Genomic DNA, 19,897 nt, shown 5'->3' on the forward strand with positions numbered 1-19,897 from the left:
CTAACAGCTTCATTCTCCATTCTTCCATCGTCGGTATTTCCTGCTGTTTCCATTTCTGGGCCAGTAACACTCTTGCAGCTGTCACTGCATATTGGAAAAATTTACAGTCCTTTCTCTTTATCTCATTTCCTAATATTCCTAACAGAAAAGCCTCTGGTTTCTTTATAAATGTATATTTTAATATCTTCTTCAATTCATTATATATCCTTTCCCAGAAGCCTTTCACTTTCTGTCAGGGAACTGCCATCTGAGACTAAGGAGGTGAAAGGGCTCATGGAGGGTGAGAGAGACCATTCAGCGGAGGAGGGGACCAGCAGGGGGAGAAGTGGAGTTCCAAGGGAAAGTGAGTCGGAGGGAGGGCTCAGAGACACTTCAAGCGGGAGCAGCGGGGAGATTTCAGGACCTCCTGTAGGGACACCCACTCCTCGGCGGAAACTGTCACGCCGAGAGTCCAGAAGACGCGTTTCCGTTAAGGAGCTTTTATGCTGGAAGAAGTTCCGTAAACGCCCACTGTCCGATTCAACGAGCGATTGATGGAGTCATGCTTAAGGAGCTCCATCACATACAGAGGTTTGGGGACTTAGCCAAACTCTGAGGGATTAGGATTTTACGCACAAGCAGCTCATCATCCCATCACAGCAATCGGACAGTCCCTGAAAGCAGCTTGTGCAGAGAGGCATCATGAGTAACCCAGCCGGAGCCGGAGGAGCAGCAGGAGCTGGAGAGGGTCCAAGCCTGGAAGAAAGGTACAGAGTGTTGGAACTCCAGCTAGCAATGCAAACGGCGAGGCTAGAAGAAAGGAGGGCGCAGGATGCAGAAAAGGCAAAAGGCGCTACACTAGCAAGAAAGATGCCAGGAATAGTGCAGAAGTTTGGGGGGGACCCCAGGAACTACCAAGCCTTTAGGACAGAGATGCAGTATGCTCTTGAACTGCAGTTTAATGACTTTCCCGACGAGGCATCGAGAGTGGCGTTTGTGATTGGCCATCTCGAAGGAGGGGCGAGAGATTGGGTCAGACCCCTGATGGCAGGGAATAGTGACATGCTGAAGGACGCGAGGAAGTTTTTTCGCGCCATGGATTTGATGTTTTCCAGCGAGATTGAACAGGGGCTGGTGCGCAGACAATTGATGGCGTGCAAACAGGGGAGCCGATCGGTTCGTGAGTACTGGACTGAGTTTACAATGTTGATACATAGATTGGGGTGGGACCTTTCGGCGGAACCCATTCAAATGCTCTTTGAAGAGGGGCTTTCTTCGGCGGTGAAAGATGAACTTTCCCGGGCGCCCAGGGCGGAGTCTATGGACCAGCTGACCAAATCAGCGCTGACCATTGGAGCACGCCAGGAGGCAAGAGCCTTGGAGAAGCGGGAGGGGAAAGGAGAGCGTTGGAGGGATTTCCGCATTCCAGAGATTCCAGAACCAAGTTTCCCGCCAGGAGAGCCGATGGAAGTTGGAACAGCGCGCGCGCGCGCAGTTTCAAATCCCAGTGAAGGGAGGAAGAAGGAGGGAAAGAGCGCCAAGAAATGTTATCTCTGCCAGCAGCCAGGTCACTTTGCCAGAGTCTGCCCGCAAAGAAAGGAATGGCAAGGGATGGCTGGAGCTGTTGGGGGGAAGGAGGAGGAAGTCCAGGAGCCAGTAAAAGCCAACGCCTGTCTGCCTCTGTCAGGGCACTGCAGACAGGCCAAGGAGCAGTAAAAGTGCCCACTCCGGAACCTCCAAGACCAGCCCTAGTAATAGAGGTGTTGCTAGAGCTGGCAAACGGATACCCACTAAAGACTAAGGCGCTGCTGGACTCAGGCAGCTCCTGTAATTTTATGAGCAAGGAGTTTGCAGCTGAACACCAGATACAGACACTCCCTTTAAGCAACCCCCTGCAGGTCACCACGATCGATGGGAGGGAGCTGCTGGGAGGAGAAGTCAGCCTACAAACCGTCCCAATGGTTATGAGGGTGGCCAGGCACACTGAGAGGATAGCGTTCAATGTAGCCACCCTGGGAGGGGCTCCAGTCATTTTGGGAATGAGCTGGCTAGCGTTGCATGACCCGCTAGTGGGCTGGCATCAGAGAGTGGTCTCCTTTGGGTCAGCACATTGTCTGGAACACTGCAGAGAGGGAAAGGTGCCAGAAGGGGCAAAAGCCTCTCTAGCAGGGACGGAAGTGGCGGACAAAGGGAAGGTTCCCAAACAATACGCTGACCTGAGCAAGGTCTTCAGTGAAAGGGAAGCAGATAAATTACCACCGCACAGAGACTTTGACTGCCAAATTAATCTGGTCCCTGGGGCCCAGCTCCCCGTGGGCAAGCTGTACGCCATGTCAGACAGGGAAATGCAGGAGTTAAGGGAGTTTATTGATAAAAACCTGAAGAGGGGCTTCATCAGAGAGTCCAGAGCGGTGGGGGGGAGCCCAGTGTTTTTTGTGGACAAAAAAAACACGGATAAACCGAGATTGGTCGTGGACTACCGGGCCCTAAATGCCGTGTCAGAACCAGTGACTTTCCCCATGCCCAGGATTGATGACATTTTGACCAGGGTGAGGAAGGGAAAGATATTCACGAAACTGGACCTGAGAGGAGCATACAACCTGATACGAATAAAGAAGGGGGATGAATGGAAAACCACCATGTTCACCCCTTTGGGGGCGTTTGAATATCTCGTTATGCCATTCGGATTACAATCAGGCTCCGCCTGTTTTCAATCGCTCATGAACCACGTACTGGGACCTTTGCTCTACAAGAATTGTGTGGCCTTCCTCGATGACGTGCTGATATATTCAGAGAATGAGGAGCAGCATGTAAAGGATGTCAGGGAAGTGCTGAGCCAGCTGCAAGCAAACCAGTTGTGGGTGAAATTGGAGAAGTGTCAGTTCCACACCAAGGAGGTGGAATTCCTGGGGTACCGCTTATCAGACAAGGGATTAGCCATGGATCCAGGGAAGGTCCAGGCGGTGCTGGAATGGAAGACACCGAAAACGAAAAAAGATGTGCAAAGGTTCTTAGGGTTTGGGAACTTTTACCGTAAATTCATCAAGAACTTTGCCCACTTAACGGCTCCCATCACGGACTGTCTGAGCAGCAAGAAGAAATTCGTTTGGACGGCGGAGGCGGAGCATGCTTTTGAGGAATTGAAAAGGGCATTCGCTTCGGAAGAACAGCTCCTGCATGTGGATTTACAAAAACCCATGAGAGTGGAAACTGATGCCTCAGACCGGGCGGTGGGGGCGGTGCTGCTTCAGCCAGGGAGCAATAAGTCGGAATGGAGACCGTGTGCCTTCTTCTCGCGTAAGCTGAACAAATCCGAGAGGAACTACACGGTATATGACCGAGAACTACTCGCCATTCACGAAGCGTTCCGGAGATGGAGACACTTACTAATTGGCGCACAACATAAGGTGCAAGTGTGTACGGACCACAAGAATTTGGAGTATTGGAGAACGGCACGGGTGCTCAACCAACGACAAGTGAGATGGGCCCAGGAGTTCTCCAAATTCCATTTTGAAATTTGCTATGTGCCAGGTCCAGAAAACATCAGAGCGGACGCTCTCTCTCGCAAACCTGAATATTTGGAGGGGGAGGGAGCGTCGGAAGAGAGACATATTATCCCAGAGGACCACTGGGTGTGTGGTGCGGCCTGGGTGGGGCAAAGAGAACTGGTAGAGGGAACGGTAAATGATGAGTACGCCCAGGACAAGCTCAGAGGTCTAAGGAGAGAGGGAGAAGACCCCGGGGGTTTTGAAGAAAGAAACGGGGCATTGTATTACAGAGGGGCGCTATATATACCCGAAGGGGAATTGAGGGGGAGAGTACTCAAACAGCTGCACGACAATCCCACAGCGGGGCATTTTGGGCAACACAAGACCATGTGGTTGGTGACCAGGGAGTTTTGGTGGCCCAAGGTGAGGGAGGATGTACGGGAGTATGTGAGAAGGTGTGACCAATGCCAGAGAGCCAAAGGAGAAAGGCGGGCACCAGCGGGGTTATTAGAACCGTTACCCACACCAGAACGACCGTGGGAGGCGGTGTCGATAGATTTTATGACTGATCTGCCCAAATCCCAGGGGAAAACCGCCATACTAGTCGTAGTAGACCTGTTAACTAAGATGGGTCACTTTGTAGCTTGCTCACATGCAGTCACGGCGGAAGAAACAGCGAAATTGTTTGTAGAACATATTTTCAGACTGCATGGCGCCCCCTTGAGGGTGGTTTCCGACAGAGGGAAACAGTTCACGTCCAGATTCTGGAGGAAACTTATGAGCTTATTGCACGTAGAGGTCAACTTTTCGACTGCCAGGCACCCTGAGACCAATGGGCAGGCGGAGAGAGCAAACGGTATTCTCCAACAATACCTGAGGTGTTATGTCAATGACAGAGAGAACGATTGGGTCGAAAAGTTGGCACTAGCGGAATTTGCTTACAATAATGCTGAGAATGTGTCCACCGGGATGAGCCCCTTTTTGGCTAATTATGGGTGCCACCCCAGGGCGTTTCCAGGGGAAGGAGGGGAAAGATGGAGTGTTCCGGCCGCGGAACTTTTTGTAGAAGAAATGGAAGCGATCCATCGTCAACTCCAACTCAACTTAGAAAGGGCCAAGGAAGAATATAAGAGGCAGGCAGACAAGAGCAGAAGGGAAGGTGAAACAATTAGGGTGGGGAGTCAGGTCTGGCTATCAACCCAAGGGTTGCCGTTCAAGGGGGGTTGCAAGAAATTGAGACCCAAAAGATTGGGACCATTTGAGGTCATCCAACAGGTCAACCCAGTGGCGTTCAGACTCCGGTTACCGAACCACATGAAACTGCACCCAGTATTCCACAGGTCATTACTGTCACCATACAGGGGGGAAGGTGAAGGGATATCCACACGGGGGCCAGCCATAGAAGAAAGGGAAAGCCGCAACCATGTGGCGGAAATCATCGACTCCAGGTGGAAGGGTAATCAGGTGGAGTATTTGGTCGCGTGGGAAGGGGAACCGGAGTCGGAAAACACCTGGGTGAAGGCAGAGGAGGTCCGTGACGAGATCTTGATCGAAACGTTCCACCAAAGGTTCCCCAGGAAACCTCAGCCAGTAGCGAGGTTTCGGAGGGAGTACTTTGGCACCACCGACGATGAGGAGGAACTGGAGGGATTCAGGGAATCGGAGTTGGAAGGAGAAACAGACTCCGATGAGGAGGAGTACTTGGAAACCGGAAACAGCAAGAGGTGGAGGGAAGTGTTCGAAACTTCGGAAGATGAGGGAGGTTCCTTCAGGGGTTTTGCTCCCTCGCCTCCCGCAGAGGAGGGGAGGGAAGGGGGTGAAGGGGGCCCTGGAGGGGAGGTGGATGTCAGGGAACTGCCATCTGAGACTAAGGAGGTGAAAGGGCTCATGGAGGGTGAGAGAGACCATTCAGCGGAGGAGGGGACCAGCAGGGGGAGAAGTGGAGTTCCAAGGGAAAGTGAGTCGGAGGGAGGGCTCAGAAACACTTCCAACGAAAATAGTGGGGAGGTTTCAGGACCTCCCATAGGGACACCTACTCCTCGCCGGAAACTGTCACGCCGAGAGTCCAGAAGACGCGTTTCCGTTAAGGAACTTTTATGCTGGAAGAAGTTCCGTAAACGCCCACTGTCCGATTCTACGAGCGACTGATGGAGCCATGCTTAAGGAGCTCCGTCACAGACAGAGGTTTGGGGACTTAGCCAAACTCTGAGGGATTAGGATTTTACGCACAAGCAGCTCATCATCCCATCACACTTTCTTACATTCCCACCACATATGATAAAAAGAACCTTCTTTATCTTTACATTTCCAACACCTATTACATATATTATACATTTTCGCTAATTTTACCGGTGTTATGTACCATCTGTAAAACATTTTCATAACATTTTCTTTTAACGCCATACATGCTGTAAATTTTAAATTTTCTTTCCATAATCTTTCCCAATCCTCAAATTGTATGTTGTAACCAAAATCTCTGGCCCAATGTATCATTACCGACTTAGCTTCTTCATCCTTCAAATTCCATTCTAGCAACAACTTATACATTTTGGATAAAATGTTGAAGTCGTTATTTATTATTTCTATCTGAAATTTTGAATCCTTGTCTGCATAACCACATTATTTGATATCTTTCCTAAACATTTCATTTATTTGAAAATAATGCAACCAGTCATATACATGTTCTTTAACCTGTTCATATGGTTTCATTTTCCATTTTCCTCCTTCTTTAAATAACAATTGGCCATATGTAATCCAATTACCTCTCATATTAACAGTCCCTTATTTTCTTTGGTAATTCATCACATATTATACCTAACAGAAAAGCCTCTTAAACACTTTCTTCAACTCAGTGCATATTATTTCCCAGAACGCTTTTACCACTCCACAGGACCACCACATATGATAAAAGGTACCTTCTTTCCTTTTACATTTCCAGCACAAATTTGAGCTGGTTCTATACATTTTTGCAATTTTATTCAGTTTTAGATACCAACAATACATCATTTTCATATAGGTTTCTTTCAACAGAACAGCAAGCCGTAAACTTCAAATCCTCATTCCATAACTTTTCCCATGATAAAAATTGTATATTATAACCAAAGTCTCTTGCCCATCACTGATCTAACTTCATCATTTTTAGTATACCATTCTAGAGAGATGGCCTGCTCTTGATGGGGTTACACTTCCTCTGAAGGAGCAGCTTCATAGCTTGGGGGTCTTCCTGGATCCTTTCCTGTCGCTCAAGGCTCAGGTGGCCTCCGTGGCCCAGAGTGCCTTCCATCAGCTTCGGCTGGTGGCCCAACTACGCCCCAGTCTGGACAGGGATCACCTAACTACTGTTGTCTATGCTCTGGCAACCTCAAGGTTAGATTACTGCAATGCGTTCTACGTTGGGCTGCCTCTGAAGACGGTTCGGAAACTGCAGCTGGTGCAGAATTCAGCGGCCAGGTTGCTCACCGGAGCAAGACGGTTTGAACATATTGCACCAATCCTGGTCCGACTGCACTGGCTGCCCATTCAGTGTGCTGGTTTTGACCTATTAAGCCTTAAACAGCTCAGGACCGCAATTCCTCAAGGACCGCCTCTCTCCATATGAACCTCCCCGGACCCTGAGATCATCTTCTGAGGCCCTTCTTCGTGTCCCTCCTCTTTGAGAGGTGGCAGGAACGGGGCCTTCTCTGCAGTGGCTCCCCATGTGAAGAATGCTCTCCCAAGCGCCTTTGTTACACACCTTTAGGCACCGGGCAAAAATGTTCCTTTTTAACCAGGCCTTTGGTTGATTTGATTGACATCCTATGCCCTTTTAAAATGTGTTTGGCGGGAGGTTTTATTGCGTGGTTGGTTTTATTTTGTGAATTGCCCTGAAAGCCTGTGGGCATAGGGCGGTATATAAATTTAATAAAGAAGTAGAATGTCTCCTCCCAGGATTCTTTCCTCCTCTGGATAAACAGCTCCTGCTGAAGTTGGAGAGGGGTAGCGAGAGCGGCAGTAGCAGACCCAGCACCCCCCTCTTGCGTCCCAGAGGCGCTTGCTCTAAAGGGGAAGGGGAGGCCAAGGCAGCCCCCCTTTTCCTGCTCAGTCCGACACGTGAACCTTCCCTTCCTCTGTTGGGTGAGGTAAGGACCCCTGGAAGGTCAGGTCCCGTCAAAGGCGAGTGGGGTGCAGAGCCCATCTCGCTTCAGGCTGAGGGAGCCCATGTTGGTCCGCAGACAGCTTTAGGCGGCAGGACTGAACCGCTTCTGGTGCAATGGGACACCATGAGAAGTGCCAGAGCGCACAGAAACACCACAGTGGTACCTATTTCTCTACTTGCGCTGGTGTGCTTTTGAACTGCTAGGTTGGCAGGAGCTGGGACAGAGCAAGGGGAGCTCAGTCCTGGGGGTTGGAAGCACAGACCTTCCGCTGGGCAGCCCAAGTCTCAGTGGCTTATAGACCACAGAACCCTCTGCGCCCCACGACCTTCCCTTTTTTGGGGGCAAATTCCCTTATTCCAGCGCCATTTCCCGCTGCTATCCCAGATTATTCGATCTCCCATAGACTGTCCCTGGGACAGGTGAGGCTGCTGATCCCTTCTTTTCAAATCTGAAAGTTGACAGCTAAGGCAGGATCCTGGGCCGGATGGGTCCCTTTGGCGCGATGCACCTTCCTCAGAGCTCTTCCTGCATGGAGCCTCCAGGGGCAGAGCCAGTCTACCTTAGCGGGCCAAAGGCGCTCTCCTCCTGCTTGGGGCGCCTGGGTGCCACTGTGGGCGCAGGATCCTGGGCCGGATGGGTCCCTTTGGCGCGATGCACCTTCCTCGGAGCTCTTCCTGCATGGAGCCTCCATGGACAGAGCCAGTCTACCTTAGCGGGCCAAAGGCGCTCTCCTCCTGCTTGGGGCGCCTGGGTGCCACTGTGGGCGCAGGATCCTGGGCCGGATGGGTCCCTTTGGCGCGATGCACCTTCCTCGGAGCTCTTCCTGCATGGAGCCTCCATGGACAGAGCCAGTCTACCTTAGAGGGCAAAAGGCGCTCTCCTCCTGCTTGGGGGCGCCTGGGTGCCACTGTGGGCGCAGGATCCTGGGCCGGATGGGTCCCTTTGGCGCGATGCACCTTCCTCGGAGCTCTCCCTGGTTTCTGAGGAGTCCTGCATGGAGCCTCCCACTGCTCTCCCAGATTGTTAGACATCCCGTCGACTGTCCCCGGGACAGGGGAGGCTGCTGGTCCCTTGACAGCTCTGGCCCTGCCTGACTTGAGCCCTGGCCCAAGAGGCCAGAAAGTGCCCCCCCTCCAGGCCCCCCCCCGCCCTGCCTTTTCCCTGCCCATCCCGGGGGGGCAGGGGGCTCCTCTTTCCCCCTCCGGCCCCCAGGCTCCCCCCAAAGGAGACCAGCTGGGCGCGCCCGGCTAGGCAAGGGTTAAGAGCAGCTGAGCCGCCCTCCTAGAGAGGACGGGAAACGGCGGAGGCGGGTCTTCCGGAGCCCCTCCCTGGCCCCTCTTGCCTCCTCCGGTGAGTCTCCTCTCCCCCCTCGGGTCCTCTAGGGGGGGCTCCTGCAGGGAGGGGCAGGCAGGGCTTTGCAAAGGGGGGAGCGAGGGGTTTCTCCAGCTGGGGGTCCCCAGATGGTGTTGGACTCCAACTCCCATCATCCCTGAGCCCTGGCCTGGCTAGCGGGGGGTGATGGGAGTTGTAGTCCAGCCACATCTGGGGACCCCCAGCTGGAGAAAGGCTGGTCCAGATGCTGGACTGAGGACCCCGCGGGTCCCCTTCCAGCTCCGCAATGAAACGGAAAACTGCAGCCCAGACCTAAATCGCAGATCTGCATCCCCCAGACTGAGGAGGAAGCCTCTCACTTTTCTTTCCGGTTGGGACTGCCTGCATTTGGGCCTTCAATATTTCACCTTGAAGAAGCTCCCATTTCTTTTAACATTTCAGAACATAAGATCTCGCCCAGTATCTCCTTAAGCCTTTTTAAATTGGCCGCCTTAAAGTGAATTCCTGACTACGCTCAGCTTTCGTTTCCCTCTGTCTCAGGAAACCTCAAGAGGACATGATCACTTCCGAGTTTCCCAGTACTTCCACTTTGTTGATCAGTTCCCATCTGTTGGTGAGGACTAGGTCCAAGAGAGATGATCCCCTTGCTGCTGCTTCCACCTTCTGGGTCATGAAATTGTCAGTGAGGCAATTCTGCATGGTCACTTTCCTTAGACCAGGGCTAGAGGCTTCCATCTCTTTCTTCTTCCTTTTTTCCTGTTAATGGAAGTTCAGAGTCGGGGCTGTGGTGCAGTCCAGCCCTGGTTCCTAGCAAGACTCAGCCACGCTTGCTCAGGAAACATTTCTCTTCTCCTGACCATGTATCAGTCTGATAACAGACCAATATGTTTGCTTTGTAGGATTTGCTAGCACCTCTAGATTGGACCATCAGAACTTGGCAGAAAGCGAAAGGATTCCTTCCAATCTCTTGGAGGCTTCATGAGAGCCCAGATGGATGAGCAAGACTCAGCTGGCCCTGAAGCAGGAGGAGGCCCTGCCCTCCAAACTGGGAGCAGTGGGAGATTTGGGGGAAATTCAGAGCAGAAGATCCCAGGTGAGGAGGACACCCTCTGCTCAGAGGTGCAGAGCCAGCAGTTGAGACAGTTCTGCTCCCAGGAGGCCAAAGGACCCCGAGAGGCTTGCGGCCGACTCCACCACCTCAACTGTCGGTGGCTGAAGCCAGAAAGTCATACGAAAGCTCAGGTGCTGGACCTGGTGATCTTGGAGCAGTTCCTGGCTGTCCTTCCGCTGGAGATGGAGAGCTGGGTGAGGGAATGTGGAGCGGAGACCACTTCCCAGGCTGTAGCCCTGGCTGAAGGTTTCCTCCTGAGTCAGGCGGAGGAGAGGAAGCAAGCAGAGCAGCAGGTGAGAGAGACTTTCCTCTGGAAACTCCCAAGGGGCTCCAAGCAAGACAGGGAGCCTTCCAAGACGCTCTCCTAACGGCTCGCCCTCTTTGGAGAAGCAAGGGATGAGATCTGCTCCCCTAAAGTGTTTGCTCCGATCATTCCTTTTCTAATCCTTCTCCCCATTCTCTGTTTTATATCCTTGTTACTCTTTCAGGGAAAGGATCTCTTTGCGGAAATGGGCCTGGATTCCTGTGAGGCAGAAAAGACTCCGTTGGACGCCAGAGGGAGGCCACTGGGTAAGGAGGCACTCGTCTTTCTTCTCATTCTGTGGATCTTGAAACTAATCTTTGGGTTCTGTTCATCTTTAGGGGGGGGGAGCACTTGGGGCCAAGAGCCCAAAGGAGGGGAGATGTATTTTGACAGAACAAAAATTTGAAATGGGTACAATGTCAAAATGCACTCAACAAGCAAGACCTTTTCCATGGCACATCTATGGCACTTATCTCTAAGTGCTGAACCTCTAGTTACAGGTAGGTAGCCGTGTTGGTCTGCCATAGGCGAAACAATATTAAAAAATTCCTTCCTGTAGCACCTTAGAGACCAGTTTGTTATTGGTATGAGCTTTCATGTGCATGCACACTTCTTCAGTTACACTGAAACAGGCTTCTGAAATAGACTTCTGTTTCAGTGTGTCTGAAGAAGTAAGAGACGCAGGAGCTGATGTCTTTGACCTTTGTCTCTCGCAGGTGACAGAAGGATGCCCCCCAGACCTCCTCATCCATCTTTTCATGATAATGGAGGAGAAGCAGCAGCTGTGGAAACAGATCTGGTATGGGGAAAGAGCTTTGTGGGGAAAGAGTCAGAGGAGTGGGGGAGCCTCTGGGCTGGAAAGAATTTCTCCTCCTCTTGGCTTCTGTCAAAGCCTCTGTCCTGATCAAAGATGGACAATGCCATTCGAGAAGCTCTATGTGCTGACAGGAATGAACAGCCATCTCTCCTTAACTGGGCTTCGGAATGTCACTAATTTTATGATTTATCAGTAGCTGCAGTTATATTTCTATATTGATCTAATCAGGCTTCTAAGCAGTTGAGAAGCTTCCAAGAAGCTGAGAAGCCATAACAAACCGTGGCCGGGATTCACCTCAGCAGCCCCATCAGCTGCACAACGGGGATCGCCCTCCTCCCCCTCTCTGTGCCCCCATGAGCCCCTTGAAGTTGGCTGTAGGGCAGAGGGAGGGTCCCATCGCCCTCCAAGCAGCACACAGCGGGAGTAGAGAAGAGATCATTCTGTCTGTCAAACAGGAATGCTTCCGTAGACAGAATAATTTGAAGAACACCATGTGGAGTTCCACCCGTGCAAACAAAGATTTATACCCACTGTCAGATGCTGCTGGTGGTTGCTCGTGAGTAACCAGCCAGGACTCCAACCTGTCTTTTACAGGTTTTATTGTACAAACTATTTACAGTGCAGATCTACAAAGTTCATGTCCGTCTCAGTCACTTGCCCCTTCCGGCTTCTCCCCCAACATAAGAACTTCGACACCCCAAGCCTCCTCCTCCCTTCCTCCTTATGTTTCACCCCTCTGCGCAAGCTGGCCGACGCAAGTGGCGTGCGTCCCTCCTGGCCAGCCTGGCGAGGTGAGGCGCTGCTCCTCAGGAGTTTCGGAGACTCTCTGTAGCCCAATGGCCCCCCTGCATCCCTCCCCTGTTCCGATGGCAGTCCCCTGACACACATCATTAAAATGCACAATAAAGTAAGACAATTAAAATGTTCAAGTAAGTGTCTGTAATTAGAATGTGCAGCAAAGTAATCCCATTGAAACAACACAACAATGAACGGACAGAAAACAATCAAGCAATGTGTAGTAGATAATCTCAGAAGAGGACCTTTTTCCTTTTCCTTCAGGGTCCTCTGTGCTTTGAAGATGTCGCTGTGTATTTCACAGAGGAGGAGTGGGCGTTGCTGGATCCTGACCAGAGAGCTCTGCATAAGGAAGTCATGGAGGAGAATCGTAGGATTGTGGACTCTCTCAGTAAGGCTTCCTGCTGGATCATAATCTCTTTTCTTCCTTCACACTTGCCTTTTAAAACCATGATCAGGCTGCTCTCAGCTGCCCTTGCCTTTTTAAATGTAGACTTCATCATGGGGACAGAAGATGAACCTGCTTCTATCAGGTTTATTAGTTTTTGCTTCTGTAAATTATTGCTTTACCAAAGAGATGACTGAACTTGCAAATGGGTCCCAGCAAACAAAATGGCTGGGGCAGGTTCCACAGGACAACCGATCTCAGTGATCACGGGTAGGAGGAGGAGTTACGCTAAGACCAGACCACGTCATTACCGAGGAAGCAGGCTTAGTCGTTGTCTGAGGACTATCCCTGCCTCCAGGTCTGACCGGACCAGACGGATACTGGAATCAGCAAGGGATACCCACATGACCTGAAGGTGCTGCTGTGCAATGCCAGGTCAATGATTCATAAAACCACTGCCATCCATGACTTGATCATGCATGGAGGACTTGACCTGGCATGCGTGACAGAGACTTGGTTGGATGAAGCAGATGGGCCTGTCCTTGCCGCTGCTTGTCCACCAGGTTTCTCTTACGCACAGCAACCCAGGTCATGTGGGCGGGGAGGGGGGGTTGCAGTGATTTTTAGGAAGTCATTAGTTTGCACCAGGCATCCTATTGAAAAGACCCAGTTCTCTGAGTGCATGTTCTGGAAGCTGGGCAATAGGGGCAGTACAGGATTCCTTTTGGTGTACTGACCTCCCCACTGCACCAAGGATTCCCTGTCCGAGCTGCTTCAGGTCGTGGCGGATGTTCTCCTGGAGATACCTAATTTGGTCATCCTAGGGGATTTTAACATCCATGCCAACATGACCTTACAAGGGGCCGCTCGGGACTTCGTGGAAAGCATGGCCTCCATGGGGCTGTCCCTGAATAAGTCTGGCCCAACCCATAGCCGCGGGCATGCCTTGGACCTGGTGTTTACCTCTATGGATGTTGGTGATCTGACACTAAGTAAAAGCGAAATGAAAGAAGTGCCATGGTCAGATCACTTCCTGGTGCAACTGGACTTCTCTGCGACCCATCCCCTCTGCAGGGAGGTGGGACCAATTCGGATGGTCCGCCCCCGCCACTTAATGGATCCAAATGGTTTCCAGAGAGTGGTAGGGGATGCTTTATCCCATGTTGATGGCCTTTCAGCTGATTCCCTGGTGGCCCGCTGGAATGTGGAGTTAACCAGGGCTATTGACTGTTTGGCTCCGAAGCGCCCTCTCCGATTGCATGGAGCCCGGACAGCCCCGTGGTTTTCCACGGATCTGAGGGCAATGAAACAATCGTTGAGACGGCTACAGCGCCGGTGGCGGAAAACTCACTCTGAATCAGACCGGACACAGGCTAGAGCTCAACGTCGAGCCTACCAAGTGGCGATAGCGATGGTGAAGAAGACTTTATTCACCGCCTCTATTGCATCTGCGGAAAACAGCAGCAGGAGACTCTTTCAGGTGGTTCGCAATTTAGCTGAACCACCTGCTACATCGGGGCGCAGCACGGGCCACATGATTTCCTGCAATGATTTTGCAAAGTTTTTTGCAGATAAAGTTGCTCAGGTTCGAGAAGAGGTAGACGCCACCGTGGGAGCAGGGCCGGGGCGGGAGAGTGCTAGAGTCCTGTCTAGTCAAGTTGTGTGGGATCAATTCCAATCTGTTACCTCCGAGGATGTGGACAGGCTGCTTGGACGAGTGAAGCCAACCACCTGTCTCCTGGATCCTTGCCTATCCTGGCTTATAAAAGCTAGCCGGGAAGGGCTGGGCGATGGGCTTCGTGGGGTGGTGAATGCTTCCCTCCGTGAGGGAGCCTTCCCAGACCCACTGAAAGAGGCGGTTATTAAAACCGCTTCTTAAAAAACCATCTTTAGATGCGGCCACGATGGCCAATTATCGCCCAGTCTCAAATCTTCCATTCTTGGGCAAGGTGATTGAGCAAGTGGTTGCTGAACAACTCCAGGCATGCCTGGAAGAAGCGGACCATTTGGATCTCTTCCAGTCGGGATTCAGGCCTCATCATGGGACTGAAACTGCCTTGGTCGCACTGGTTGATGATCTCCAGCGGGCTAGAGACAAAGGTGAGAGCTGTTTCCTAGTTCTGCTGGATCTCTCAGCAGCATTTGACACCATCGACCATAACATCCTTCTGGACCGTCTTGAGGGGCTGGGAGCTGGGGGCACTGTTATACGGTGGTTCTGCTCCTTCCTCCTGGGCCGTGTTCAGAAAGTGGTGGTTGGGGGATGAGTGTTCAGACACCTGGGCTCTCACTTGTGGGGTGCCTCAGGGTTCTGTCCTCTCCCCCATGCTTTTCAACATCTACATGAAGCCGCTGGGAGAGATCATCAGGGGGTTTGGGCTGGGTGTTCATCAGTATGCGGATTATACCCAGCTCTACCTCTCTTTTAAATCAGAACCAGTGAAGGCGGTGAAGGTCCTGTGTGAGTGTCTGGAAGCGGTTGGAGGATGGATGGAGGTTAACAGATTGAGGTTGAATCCTGACAAGACAGAAGTACTGTTTTTGGGGGACAGGAGGCGGACAGGTGTGGAGGATTCCCTGGTCCTGAATGGGGTAACTGTGCCCCTGAAGGGCCAGGTGCGCAGCCTGGGAGTCATTTTGGACTCACAGCTGTCCATGGAGGCACAGGTCAAATCTGTGTCCAGGGCAGCTGTCTACCAGCTCCATCTGGTACGCAGGCTGAGACCCTATCTGCCTGCGGATTGCCTCACCAGAGTGGTGCATGCTCTGGTTATCTCCCGCTTGGACTACTGCAATGCGCTCTACGTGGGGCTACCTTTGAAGGTGACCCGGAAACTACAACTAATCCAGAACGCGGCAGCTAGACTGTTGACTGGGAGCAGTCGCAGAGACCACATAACACCGGTCTTGAAAGACCTACATTGGCTCCCAGGACGTTTCCGAGCACAATTCAGTGTTGGTGCCGACCTTTAAAGCCCTAAATGGCCTTGGTCCTGTATACCTGAAGGAGCGTCTCCACCCCCATCGTTCTACCTGGACACTGAGGTCCAGCGCTGAGGGCCTTCTGGCAGTTCCCTCACTGCAAGAAGCCAAGCTACAGGGAACCAGGCAGAGGGCCTTCTCGGTGGTGGCGCCCGCCCTGTGGAATGCCCTCCCACCAGATGTCAAAGAGAACAACAACTACCAGACATCTGAAGGCAGCCCTGTTTAGGGAAGCTTCTAATGTTTGATGTATTATGGTATTTCAATATTTTTTTGGAAGCCGCCCAGAGTGGCTGGGGAAGCCCAGCCAGATGGGTGGGGTATAAATAATAAATTATTATTATTATTATTATTATTATTATTATTATTATTATTATTACATTAAGCCAAACAAAATTCATCCTGGAAAGTACCAGGCCTTTTGAATCTCAGGTTTCCATCAATGTCTCTTTCTTAATGCTAGTCAAAAAAGGCATTCATTAACCCTGTAGTAAAACCGCAAATCTAACTCCCTTATTTGTCTACCACAAGTGTTTATTAGCATTGTTTAATAAGTTGGGGCTCCATTTCTTCCTGAGACTCTAATCTTCTCTCATTTTTGCAGGTGGTGATGGATTGGAAGTTGTGAACAAGGGAGACCATGACAAATTACACACAGTGGGGAAGTTGTATGAATATTTGGAGTTTGGAGAGAGCATCAATCGCAGCTCCTATTCCACTTCCTATGAAATAAATCCCATTGGAAAGAATCACTATCAGTGCTTGGAATGTCAAAAGACTTTCAGTCGGAAGGATAGTCTCACAGCCCATCAAAGAAAGCACAGCGGGGGGAAACCCCATCAATGCTTGGAATGTGGAAAAAGCTTCAGTCAGAGGGCTACACTCACTGCACATCAAAGAATTCATACAGGCGAGAAACCATATCAGTGCTTGGAATGCGGGAAGAGCTTCAGTCAAAGGACCCATCTCACTCGCCATCAAAGAATTCATACAGGGGAGAAACCATATCAGTGCCTCGAATGTCGAAAGAGCTTCAGTCGGAGGTCCGATCTCATTTCCCATCAGAAAATTCACACAGGGGAGAAACCATATCAGTGCTTGGAATGTGGAAAAAGCTTCTCTCAGAGGGCTAAGCTCACTTACCATCACAGAATTCATACAGGGGAGAAACCATATCAGTGCTTGGAATGCGGAAAGAGCTTCTGTCAGAGGTCCTATCTCATTTCCCATCAGAAAATTCACACAGGGGAGAAACCATATCAGTGCTTGGAATGCGGAAAGAGCTACAATCACATCTCCAAACTTACTTGCCATCAAAGAACTCACAGCGGGGAGAAACCGTATCAGTGTTTGGAATGTGGAAAGAGTTTTACCCATAAGGAAAGTCTCACTTTCCATCAAAGAATTCATACAGGGGAGAAACCATATCAGTGCTTGGAATGCGGAAAGAGCTTCCATAGGAGCTTCAATCTCACTTCCCATCTAAGAACACATAGCGGGGAGAAACCCCATCAGTGCTTGGAATGTGGAAAGAGCTTCAGTGTGAGGGCTCACCTCATGGCCCATCAAGTAATTCATACAGGGGAGAAACCCTATAAGTGCATGGAATGCGGAAAGAGCTATGCCTGGATGTTAAATCTCACTTACCATAAAAGAATTCATACAGGGGGGAAACCATATGAGTGCTTGGAATGTGGTAAAGGCTTCAGTGAGAGGGCTAAGCTGGTAGCCCATCGAAGTATTCATACAGGAGAGAAACCATATCAGTGCTTGGAATGTGGGAAAAGCTTCAGTAGGAGATCTAATCTCACTTCCCATCAAAGAATTCATACAGGGGAGAAACCCTATAAGTGCATGGAATGTGGAAAGAGCTTCAGGCAGAAAGCTCAGCTCATACCCCATCAAAGAATTCATACAGGGGAGAAACCATATCAGTGCTTGGAATGTGGAAAGAGCTTCAGACAGAGGGCCCAACTCACTTCCCATCTAAGTGTTCATGAGGGGAAGAATCCACATCAATGCTTGGAATGTGGAAAGAGCTTCAATAGGAGGTCTCATCTCACCTGCCATCAAAGAACTCACAGCGGGGAGAAACCATATCAGTGCTTGGAATGTGGAGAGATTCATCTGGAAGGTAAGTCTCACTTCCCATCAGACAATTCATACAGGAGAGAAACCATATCAATGCTTGGAATGTGGAAAGAGATTCAGTAGGAAAGGAAGTCTCCCTTCCCATCAAAGAATTCATACAGGGGAGAAACCATATCAGTGCTTGGAATGTGGAAAGAGCTTCTTTCAGAGGTCAAACCTCAAGGCCCATCAGAGAATTCATGCAGGGGAGAACCCATACAATTGCGTGGAAAGTGGGAAGTGCTTTAGTAGGAAGGAACATCTCACTTCCCATCAAACAATTCACCGTGAGGAGAGACCATATCAGTGCTTAGAATGTGGAAAGAGCTTCAAATGGAAGAAACTTCTCACTTTCCATCAAGGAACTCACAGCAAGGAGAATCATAGTATTTGAAGATGGCCATCACATCTCTTAATCTCCTCTTTTCTAGGCAAAACATGCCCAACTCCCTCAAACTGTTTTGCGTCCAGTATTTTCCTTTCTCTTCCCCGGCTCTGACCTTCAACAGGAAGGACTGGTGGTGAAGAGACCACCTGTGCCCCACATCTCTTCAGCTTCCTCCCAGAGTCTCACAGTCCCTTGATATACATTGTCCGTGTTAGTATTATTTGTACCCACATGAATCAGAAGGAAGGAGGAGGGGTCAGTTGGCTTTAAAAGACATGGCAACTTCTCTGTCACATTGTTAATCTGCATACCGTCTGGGACATCCTCTTTTCTCCACACACTACTTCTTCTGCCCCCTCAGTAGGGAGTCACCTATCACCACCACATCTCCTCCTCTGGGGAGTGGCAGGAATTGTTTGATATGCTGTACCTTCCAAAACCTCCTTGGAGCATTCTGTGGTCTACAAGTGCTGTTTTTGAGTTCTTGTCTGTTGGAGTTGCCTAGTTCATTTCCTTGGAAGATAGCAAGTGGGTTATCAGCATACTCATCCATGATCAGTAGCCGTGGATCTGAAGGAGTTAGGTCAAGAATGAAAAAGGACTCCTCTAATAATACCAATACTAATAATACTAATAATGACAATTTATTATTTTTCCCCAGCCACTCTGGGCAGCTTCCAACAAAAAGAGTAAAAATACATTATAACAGCAATCATTAAAAACTTCCCTAAACAGGGAAGTCCATCTCCTCTTGTCTCTTCCACCTCTGGGGGGGGGGGCAGAAATCATTCTGTGCTCTGTACCTTTCACAGCCACCTTGGTGTATTCTGAGGTCGGCAACTGCGGTCCTAGCTCCTCTGGCCCAGAACTGGTGTCCAAGGTGAGAGCATGGAAGCCATTCTGCAGCTCCAGTGACAAAGCGTGGTTCGTGACTGTCCTACTTCTGTGTTTCACATTCCTCCAGGGGTTGGTCTTTTGCAGTGGGCGATCTTCCTCCAGCCTGGGGCCACCCCATCTGTGTTGCTGCTGCATCACAGTCAACCCAGCTCTATCAAGAAACTCGGCATGTTGTCCTGTAGCTCAAAGCATGGCTAGGAGGGCCTCAAGTTGCTGTACCTTCTCTTCCAGCAAGACAACCAGTTTGCACTTGCTGCAGGTATACAACTGTATGTTCTCCGGCAGAAAGACAAGCATGGCACAGGTGTTGCAGGTCACTGCAGCAGCGCCCTCGCCCTGCATGTCTCTTGGTCCTATGCACGCCATGGGACAATACTCTGGGCCTCCCCCTTAAATGCCCTCGCAAATGCCTATGTTTGCGTGGCCTCTTCGTGAGCTCCCAGAAGCTGCAATGAGCTAACTTTGACTGCTGCTGCTGGTTGCTAACTCCTTCCTCTGCTCACTTCCTCTCAGGAGCCACACCTTCAGGCCTGCAACCAACCAAGCCTCTAGCACAGTGGTTCCCTATTAGCCCCTAAAAAGCAACAGATTTTAGATATGCTATAAAAAAATACCATAAAATTTGTGATATTGCCACAAATTGCCTATCCCCAGACAGTAGGAGAAACTTGTCTCCATTGCTGCACTACAACCGAAATTTTTTAAAAAAGCAATTGTGTCTCTAACTTGCAAGTGTTCTATATGCAGAAGGCTTTTTATATGAGAGAGCATCCCTTGCTGGTAATCTGCGATGGTACAACTTAACAAAACTTTGCAGCATATGGGTCTTCTAACTGAGGGATCTTGCACCTTCAAGACATAGGTGAAGGCTTCGTCAGGGCTTGATAAAGTATTGGTGAAAACAGCCGGAATTTTGTAATGATTTGATGATGATGATGAGTCCTCCTGTGCCCAAGTTTCACCCCTGACTTTAATTAGTTTAATACAGTTTTATTTGGAGTGAGGTTTTCATTCTTGCTGATTACCCAATAGGAGCAACCAACTTTTTAACTTATTAGGATTCTGCCCTACATCTTTTTCCTCCCACCCCAAAATGCAGCCACATAATTTCCCAAAGATAACAAGGAAGCAACATCCACGCAGGCTGCCT

The 19,897-nt window shown here is 50.3% G+C and overlaps 2 protein-coding genes across 8 annotated transcripts in view; both read left to right on the top strand.

Moving 5' to 3' along the window:
* The window catches only part of LOC128411538 (zinc finger protein 850-like), a 123,407-nt gene that overhangs the window by 89,041 nt on the left and 14,469 nt on the right, over positions 1–19,897 (top strand). The window contains exon 1 of one of the 5 annotated variants that reach the window (XM_053383948.1): positions 10,266–10,339. The exons of the other annotated variants lie outside the window; for them this stretch is intronic. The gene's annotated coding sequence lies outside the window, so the exon portion shown is untranslated. Of the gene's footprint in view, positions 1–10,265; positions 10,340–19,897 lie in introns of those variants that run through there. 5 annotated transcript variants of the gene reach the window in all.
* LOC128411537 (zinc finger protein 883-like) lies at positions 8,900–18,599 on the top strand. Of its 3 annotated transcripts, none has more exons than XM_053383938.1 (6): positions 8,900–8,953; positions 9,835–10,339; positions 10,535–10,616; positions 11,067–11,149; positions 12,227–12,353; positions 15,937–18,599. In XM_053383938.1, the coding sequence occupies exons 2-6, from the start codon at positions 9,914–9,916 to the stop codon at positions 17,544–17,546; spliced, it is 2,328 nt and encodes a 775-aa protein (XP_053239913.1). In that variant the 5' UTR covers positions 8,900–8,953; positions 9,835–9,913; the 3' UTR covers positions 17,547–18,599. The 3 variants fall into 3 exon arrangements, with proteins under 3 accessions (XP_053239913.1, XP_053239915.1, XP_053239916.1); XM_053383940.1 differs by lacking the exon at positions 8,900–8,953 and adding an exon at positions 9,075–9,305; XM_053383941.1 differs by lacking the exons at positions 8,900–8,953; positions 9,835–10,339; positions 10,535–10,616 and adding an exon at positions 10,736–10,850.

Source organism: Podarcis raffonei, chromosome 3 (assembly GCF_027172205.1).
Source record: "Podarcis raffonei isolate rPodRaf1 chromosome 3, rPodRaf1.pri, whole genome shotgun sequence".
In the NCBI taxonomy this organism is placed as follows: domain Eukaryota; kingdom Metazoa; phylum Chordata; class Lepidosauria; order Squamata; family Lacertidae; genus Podarcis; species Podarcis raffonei.

What these genes read in the sequence shown, in the direction of transcription:
- LOC128411537 (XM_053383938.1), top strand. Translation starts at nt 9,914, where the DNA reads ATGAGAGCCCAGATGGATGAGCAAGACTCAGCTGGCCCTGAAGCAGGA. An exon ending in GGAAGCAAGCAGAGCAGCAG is followed by an intron (nt 10,340 to 10,534) that starts GTGAGAGAGACT and finishes TTACTCTTTCAG; the next exon opens with GGAAAGGATCTCTTTGCGGA. An exon ending in TAGGATTGTGGACTCTCTCA is followed by an intron (nt 12,354 to 15,936) that starts GTAAGGCTTCCT and finishes TCATTTTTGCAG; the next exon opens with GTGGTGATGGATTGGAAGTT.